Source organism: Mus pahari, chromosome 9, assembly GCF_900095145.1.
Source record: "Mus pahari chromosome 9, PAHARI_EIJ_v1.1, whole genome shotgun sequence".
NCBI classification, from domain to species: Eukaryota; Metazoa; Chordata; class Mammalia; order Rodentia; family Muridae; genus Mus; species Mus pahari.
Window position 1 is genome coordinate 86,365,509 of NC_034598.1, and position 8,963 is coordinate 86,374,471.

At 45.7% G+C, this 8,963-nt stretch overlaps 1 protein-coding gene across 1 annotated transcript in view; it reads left to right on the top strand.

The window, feature by feature from the left end:
• Positions 1-771: 771 nt before the first annotated feature.
• Chpt1 (choline phosphotransferase 1) overlaps positions 772-8,963 on the top strand; it is an 18,644-nt gene continuing 10,452 nt past the window's right edge. The window contains exon 1 of the mRNA XM_029542319.1: positions 772-1,053. Coding sequence (XP_029398179.1) covers positions 781-1,053 — 273 coding nt within the window. The 5' untranslated portion in view covers positions 772-780. The remainder of the gene's footprint in view (positions 1,054-8,963) is intronic.

Below are 8,963 nucleotides of genomic sequence, written 5' to 3' on the forward strand. Positions count from 1 at the left end.
GTGAAACTGGCTTAGAATTTTCTCTACTCCAAGGAAGGGCTTGTCTAAAAACAGACACCACCCTAAGTGTCAAGTGGTCTCAAAAAACAGGCATTTGAGTTTCAAACATTCAGTTCCCCTTTGACGACACTATTTCTAAGATCTGGGGGGTTTGTTTTTGTTTGTTTTAAAACCTCTCTGTCTGATCTCACAGTGAGGGTTAACTAAGTTAATATGCGGAGGGGCCTTTGTATATTCCCTCCATGGTGCTTGAGTGCTTTCTGATCAGTACATACATGGTGACCACTCCAGGTTTCAGTAGGCGACATTTTCTCGACTAATAAGAGATTGGGGCATAGATACACTAGTCAGAGTTGTACCTACCACTCAGTAGAAAAAAAACCAGCTCAACCAGGATCCAGGCTAGCCAGGCGTCGTCACGGAAACCTGAGCAAAGGCTGGAGAGGAGGGCGAACCCTTGAGCCCCAATAGAAAAAGTCACAGCGGCAGGGCCAGAGCTGCCCTCCATCGGTGTCTGAAAGCTCAGGCTGCTTGACCCCTCCCGGGCGTCAAGAGCCAAGCTCACTGAGGCCCCGCCCCGGTCCCGCCCCCAGCTTCGCCACCGCCCGCGAGCTCGCTGAGGCCCCACCCCCCGCGGCCCGGCCCCGCCCCCGCGGCCCGCTGCAAAGTGAGTCCCACCGGCGGAGCTGGCCCGGGCGCTGTGCCCTCGCTCGGCTCTCTCCGCCCCCCCCCGCGCGGGCCGCGGGCTGCGCCGGGTCGCGGCGGGCCCCGCAGGCGGCCATGGCGGCGGGCGCCGGGGTCAGACCGGCGCCGCGCTGGGTGAAGGCGCTAGGTGAGCCGCTCAGCGCCGCGCAGCTGCGGCGGCTGGAGGAGCACCGCTACAGCGCGGTGGGAGAGTCGCTGTTCGAGCCGCCGCTGCAGCTTTACTGGACCTGGCTGCTCCAATGGATCCCGCTCTGGATGGCCCCCAACACCATCACCCTCATCGGCCTCGCCATCAACCTGGTCACCACACTAGTGCTCATCTTCTACTGCCCTACCGTCACGGAGGAGGTAGGGCTGGCCGCCCGCCGGTACTGTTCCCTGGAGCCCTTGGGCCTCCTTCTGAGATGGCGCGACTATAGGCGTCAGTGGAGCGGGGAGACCCTGTGTAGCGAAGCATCCTCTAGGTCTCGGAGGGAGGTGTGGACGCGACCAGACTGCTGTCCCCTGGCGGTGATCATTTTCAGCCTCCCCGGGGGCTCCATAGACTGTCACGCCATTACCCCAATCCTGTGACCATTCTGAGCTTCCCTGGGGGCGGGGGGCGCTGTCAAGGTCACTGCCCCAGCCCAGTCTGCCCATTTCATCCCTGGGGCCATGGGACCACCAGCCCATATTTCGCCCACTGGGGATTAAACACCCATATCTCCATGCTAGCAGGACTTGTGGATGGGTTGGGTAAGGCCAAGTGCCCTTTAGCACTTTACAATTCTCTGTTTCTCAAAGGTGGTGCATAGAGATCCTGAAATTACTGGTAGCACTGATCGAAGATAAGTTATTTCTGGAAAAGATAAGCAACTTCCTCGTAGCTTCATTGACTTTTTCATGGAAAAAAAAAAAACAGGATGTAGGTGACAGTCTTTACAATTATCTAGACTTAGAGATTATAAATATCAACATATTTTATTAGTTGTAATTATATCCAACCTAAGTCTAAAATAAGAATATTAAGTAACATGGGCTTTGAACAATGGTGGTCAGAAGTGGTTCATTGGGCTGAGTATAGAGAGCGTAAAAACAAGGGAGAGTGCCTTGAAACACTATATAGGATAACACTGCAGATTCCATGACATTACTTTCTTTACGCTCCCTCCATAATTTACATGTAAATATAGATTGTGCACAAACATGAGAGTCGCGGTTGGATACCAGGAATACAATAGAAATAGTTCATGTTCTGCACCCATGCAAACAGCTCTTAAGGGCTTAGTGGAGCCTGCCGTTTAAAGCATCTTGCCTGCCAACGACTGTGTTTGTCACATGTACCTCTGCTGTCACTTGTTTTCATGTGATTTGAAAACACTAAGCTGTTTGGGATTTAGCTGGTTCCCGAACCCCATGAAGCTCACTGTATCAGGATAGAAGCAGGGCAGGCCTGCAAGTGAAGGACTTGGCTCGCCATCATCCTCCACCATGGCAGACCTACCCTATCTGTTTCCCTGTGTTGAAAATAGAAATGTCTGCCAGGCCAATTTTACAGGGCAGCCGTGAGGACTGAATGATACGTGCAGATAATTGTAGGGCCCTGCCTTTTACTCAACAAAGTAAAAAAACTCTCTCCCTCTCTCAACCCATTAAAAATACACAGTTGGTAAACAGTGTTGTGAAGCATGCATAGTAAAATTTAGCTTTGATTTGGGCTTAGATTTGGCTAACAGTCTTTGGGTGTTTCTGGCATTAGCCAATTAAGCTGTCAACATTGATGTCATTCATCATCCATTTGTGGACAGAGCACTTAGAAGAAAGGATAAACAAGGCCTAAGGTCCTCGGGTGGAAGGGGATCTGTGGATGAGATAGATTTGTGATTACCTTATAGGCTTAGACTCATTTTTCAGCCTGAGCAGTCCGGGTGAAAGAGCTAAGGGGTAGATGGAAGATACCTATGCGAGTTTGTGAAGTGCATGTCACTGGATCCTGTAGTTGCCTCTAAGTGGCCTGAGTAAGGAACAGCACTGTAGGACCCACACAAGATGTAGCTACAAACGTGTTCTAAGACTAGTTTCTGGCTATTTTGCTTTAATAAATGACATAGCTTGATAAAATTCAGATCCAAGTTGATCCAACTGTGAAGGATAGATTCTTTTTGTTGAATTTGTGCCATGTCTGAAAACACTGGCATTTGATATGATTTGATATGATATGATATGTATGTGAAGGGCGCTCACATTGTGAGGTTTTACCCTTATCAACCTGAGGAGGTTGGGGGTTTTTCCCTTCCCAGGGTGGCCTTCCTGCCTTCTTGGAATTCCTTCTCGCCAGCCTGAAGTAACAGTGGCATATTTTCATAAGAGGAGACTGAAGTCCTCCGAGGTGAAGTGACTTTGACCTAGCTTGGAAGCTTTTGATTCTCAGACGTGAGGAATCACGGTGCCTTTCTGCCCACTATATATACACAGGCGACTGAACCAGGGCCGTCGACGCGATAGCCAAGCAAGCTCTGCCTCAGAGCTTAGACTAGCTCCAGCGGTTTTTACATTTTATTTTTCATTTTGAGTAGGGCACACTTAGTTGATGAGGCGAAGGGAAGCAGATCCGAAAGGCTGCGGTTTACATTAAGTGTCTATAACAGTGCTCCAAAGCTCTTTGAAGAGCATCCTCTCTGCTTAGGGATCTTCCCTGTACTCCGGGTGAACAGTGAGCTATGGCAGGGGTCTTTCCTTTCCTCCTTCACGCATCCAGTTACCTACCCGCCTTTCAGTGTCCAGTTCTAACTCTGTTTCCCCTAACACGACTACCCCATGAACTTTTTTGTCTTCTAAGTCAAATCAACCACTCACTATCCCGGACTCCCACAGTCCTGAGAGGGCAGTAACGAACAGCCACAGACTGTTTCCTGTAAATCAGGCACTGTTCAGAACTCTTCAGTTATCTCAGTCTCCTTGTCTCATGAAGAAGATAGTTACTATCCCCCATTTCCTAGATTCGGAAAGGGAAGAGCAATTATCTTCCAAGGATTATAGAGCTTTTGAGTGGGGGACTAGGATTCCAAACCAGAAGGCTGTGTTTTTGCTGCTGCAGGCCTCGGTGGCTCTCCAGTAAAAAGTCTCCAGTAAAAAGTTTCTTTTTGTTATGCGTAGTATTACTGAGCAGGACAGCCCTACCAGATTTCAACTGGTGACAGCACAGTGTCTTGCTTAGTGTTTGCTAATTGGGTGTGTGAGCAAAACAGCACAGTGTAATCTTGAAATGCGGCTTCCTCGACTCCCAATTACTTTTAGTTGTTCTTGGACTAAATATTTACCTGTTTGGTCTGAGCAGAAGCAAACACTAGTAAATGGGTGGAACACCCCCCCTACACACACACACACACACACACACACACACACACACACACACACGCGCGCATGCACCTTGATGAAGGATTTACCGCTTTTGAGTATATGATCCTTGGGCTCCCATCCTTGGCTATCTCTTGCTGAAGTAGAATCATATATAGATTCTTAGGACATGAAAAGGTCCCAGAACCTATTTAATGCACTTATTAAACGTGTGTGTCTGATAACTTGGTGATTCAAAGCTAATTCTAGCTTCAGGCTTCTAGCATTACCAGAATCAAATATCCTTGCTCCTAGCCAATGAGGTACCAGTGTTTAGGAGGACAAGCGTTGGTAGAAAGGAGTCGGGTGTGTGGGAAAGCCAGTCCTGAAGGAGCTGGAAGAGCTGGTTCCTTGAAGCTCTTTCCTTGCTAGGGGAGTCTCCATGGAGAGGAGGCAGCAGCTAAGCTAGGGTTAGCAGTCTTGGCCAGCCAGGGGATGTGTGCTCTTCAGAGCATTGTGACCAACTTGCGCCTTCTCTTCCCGGTAATTCCTAAGGAGGAGTGGTGTAAAAACCTTCTGGGTTCTAATATAAATTGTGGCATGACTCTCTTTTACCTATTTGCTTTGATATTCTCTCCCTACCTTCTTGTGTTTACATTCATGTTAGTGACTCTTTCGAGGGCACTACATATTCTCATTCATATTTTTTTTTAAACTAGGCTTTATTCTTTGAGATCTGTATTTCCTTTTAATCGCCTCTTTATCTATCTATCTATCTATCTATCTATCTATCTATCTATCTATCTATCTATCCATCCATCCATCCATCCATTCATTCAAACCAGCTCAATACTTTGCCGAGCATCATTTTTTAAGGCATCCATTTGTCTTATAATGGAGCAGCCTCTCTTACTAAAAGAAAATATTAATTCCCAGTTGCCAGGATACCATGTCTCCCCAGCCCACACTAAAGAGTTTAACACCCCCGCAGACATATGGTATAAGTGAGCGAAGCTACAGGAGTGAAGGCTTTACATATTTCTAAGTTGTCTGTTTTCCTGGGCCGGGATAGCAGTCTGCTAGAGACATTACAAGTTCTCTTAAAAATCTCAGACTCACCAGATAGGCTGTAAAGCTGTCTTGAGCAGCATTATGTTCTTTACACACACAGTCTGTCTCTTCTCGATTCCTTTCTTCTTAACATTCAGAAATGCGGTGTCCATATTCATGAGAATGTCAGCTGAAGTATGGATACTATTAAACTCTTACCAGCTGACATAATGGTGGCTCTGTGACTCCCCTTTGTATATATGTCACCCTTGGCCATTTAAAGCGAAGAGATCTTTTATAAGTATAAAGATTCAGAAAATAGAGAATGTATAGTTCTAGTGTTTCCTAAGTTCTAGTGTCCATTTCAGAAGAGTCTTGGGGGTATTGCCTATTGTAGCGTGATTGGTTAATCTAACTCTATCAACAGGATTTAGGATCTTTGGGGTCTTTGGAGTTTGTCTGGGGATGTTTCCAGAGGGGTTAACTGGAGAATGGAGACTCTTGAATGTGGGTAAGCAGTGTTTCGTGGGTGACTGGGTAGAAAGGAATATCAAAGTGAACACCAGCATGTGTCGCTCTGCTTCCTGGCCGTGGGGCACAGTGTGGCCCGTGTTCTCCTAACCCTCCTACAGTGCTTTCCCAGTGCAGTGGATTATATCGCTGCCTAAACCATGAGCCCAAATGAACCCTTCTCCTCTGAATCTTTGTCACACATTCTGCCACAACAAGAGAATTAACAGCTATGGAAAACCAGCACCAAGGAGTGGGGGCATTTTTTAATGAACTTGTTCATATGGTTCACAGGCTTTTGAACTGTTTTAGGGGAGGACTGTGGAAGAGTTTGGAGTTGTGGGCTAGAGAAGACCCAGAATGATATAAACAGTGTATCAGGCTATCTGGTGGGGGTTGGTAAGACCAAGAGAAACACAGCATAGGCTTGTCTCAGAACGTTTCAGAGGGGGAAAGAGATTCTTTTAGGACCAATTATGTAACTCTTCAGTAAACCATCTGACTGCATCATCCACCAATGATCTAAAACTCTGAGTGAAGCTCAGTCTAAAAGCAGTGGACTAAGTTGTTTGGTATAGCAAATTTAGAGACAATGTGACATCCAGGCTGCGACATGGTCACTGTGACCTGCTGACAGCTCTGGAGTGAGAGAGCGGACAAAGAGTAGCTGCAGGCCTTGCAGAGGCTTCTGACACTCTGCCCCAAGACAGCCCGTCTCCAAGACAACTTCTGGAAGTCAGGTTACATAATCTAGAGTGGAAACCTGCTTTGCAGTCAGTGTGAGCTTGCACTTTGATTCAGAAGATGCAAAGGCTGTTGCCCAGAAAGCCCAGTGCTTGCAAGTCTAAATCCTAGGTGAAGTTTGTCCAGCAAGCAGATGTGTTAGTGTTGCTCAGCATCTGTCCTGTCTCCTCCTTCCTATCCCACATTCAAAGATGCCCAGGATTAGTAATTGATCTCTGCTCACAGCTAATTTCAACATAGGCAGTCACACACACACACACACACACACACACACACACACACACACTCTCCCTCATATCTCTGTGTTTAACTTCCCTCCACATGACTTGAATTCTGATAAGAATTTTGTAATATAGATTTAGCTTTATGATAAAGGTGTCTGTTTAGGAAAGAACGCTGCCTTCTTGGGCTCCCGGAGTCTTAGTTCTCTGTACTTTAGTCTCTGACATGTCTTATGTAAGCGTGGAAGCTTCTGGGGCCTCCTGTTTGAGGATCCACTGCTGACCTCTGAACCTGCTTGGGACCATGTACAGCCAGTGACAACAATCACCCATTACTCTACAACCTTAGGAAAGCCCTTGTCTACCTCACTTTCTCCTTTTGTCTTCCTGTTTCTCCAGCCATAGGCTTTTCAAGAGCCTCATTCTGGGAGGCTCAGTGTGGCCTGCTATGGAAGGCCTTACAGGCATCCACAACTCCCTCCCACCTCTCTCAGAGCCCTTACCGTGTATTGAGGAAAGGTGGTATGCACTCACTAAGTCCAGTCGTCTGAGTGGTTGGGAAGTCATTTTCTTCCTGGCTGGCATCCCACAGAGGAGCCCATCCCTTCCGTCCAAGCCTGTGTGTGCCACCCTCTTGGTTCTTCTCTCTGCTGGCTTCTGCTTTGTACTTACCACGTATGGGATTTAAAGAGCCAGCCTCAGACACAGAAGCAGCTCGAGTGCCTAGTTCGACAGTCTGCTCTTCTCCCGAATGCTTTTCCAGAACCTAAATGGCACACGAAGCTACTGGTTAATACTCATTGTCAAGTACGGCCGGCAGCCAAGAGGAGTCTTCTTTAAGTTTTGTTTGTTTTCTGGTTAAGCAGATTGAGTGCACTTCTCTTCAGGATTCTTAACGTACTAGTATCTGGGTATTTGTGAGGTTTCTTTCTCCACGAAACTCAGATAACAAATAACTGATTTACTACCCTCTGGCTTTCTATGTAGGAAACAGGTTTTCCTTTCTCTTGTTTTTACCTAGATACATTGAATATTAAAATACCTTTTGGTTTACACCGGCTGATTATTTCTGTCTCCTTTCTTTTCGAACTCCTTCCAATAAATAAGATAAAAATTAACTGATTTTCTTCAAATTAAACAAAATTTCAAACGCGAAGAGAATCAGTAGATCTCTCAAATTCTCATATTAAAAGCACCATATGTCCTCTCTTGGCCAGGCAGCAACTTCATTTATTCGTGTGCCCATAAAATCAGTGTCTTATTTCTGTGGAAGTCCAGAGAGCACTGAGATATTTTAGAATCATAATCTAGTGACTAAATGTGGTGAACTTTCCCACTTGTATACAGGGCCTTTTCAGTGCTGGATCCTTCGATAGAATTTATTGCCAGAAGCCTGTCTTGGGGGTTGGGGGGGGGGGCGTAAATAATGAAAGAAAATAGAGGGTAACAAGAAAAATGGCATTACCCGTCCTTTTAGATGCCTTAACACACAACATGGGCGAGAGGGTCCTGATGAACAGAGCTGATCTTTGTAAAACCTCCCAAGATCTTTTTAAATTCAAGAGGGTTTTGTTTCTCATTTTTATGCATTTGGGATGGTTTCTCCATTGTTGCCCAAACCCAGGCTGTCTCACAGTACACATGACAGCTCAGTGTTCGCTTCTACCACTTGACACCGGTTGCTGCTCTTTTAAGAGTACTTCTGTCGTCCACTGCTTTTCTTGTAAGTAAAAGTGACTAAGAGTTCTTTTAAATAAATAATTCTCAGTACAGCACAATCAAGGCCAGCCTGTGAGTACCCGGGCCAGTCAGGAATGTAGAGACCCCCAGTCTTGAAGACAACCCTTAAAAATGTAAAAGCAAAATAACCAGCAGTGTGATCACTGGTGTTGGCATCTAATAGGAACAAATTATGAATTTTTTATACAGTTTAACCAAAACAAAGTTCTGTTTACTAGTAGGAAGATTGACAAGTAGGTGTTTGGGTTGCTTGGGTATTTGTAGAATCACCGTAAACCATGCACAGGTTGATATTTAAAATGTATTTTTGCCAAAAAAAAAAAAAAAAAAAAAAGGCAAACACACCCTTGTAGCACTTGGAAGGCAGAGGCAGGATGCTTGCTATGAGTTCAAAGCTAGCCTGGATACACAGCGAGACCTTGTCTCAAAAACAAAAAAATCAGAGGTTAAATGACTTGCCCAACCAAGGTCGCATGGTTATTACATGGCAGAGCCAGGAAATCAAACGCACGTTAAACTTTAAGATCCTAGGTTTTGGTTTTTTTGTTTTGTTTTTGTTTTTGTTTTAAACAATTTTGCTTTCTTCTTTCTTTCTTTCTTTCTTTCTTTCTTTCTTTCTTTCTTTCTTTCTTTCTTTCTCTTTTCTTTCTTTCTTTCTTTCTTTCTTTCTTTCTTTCT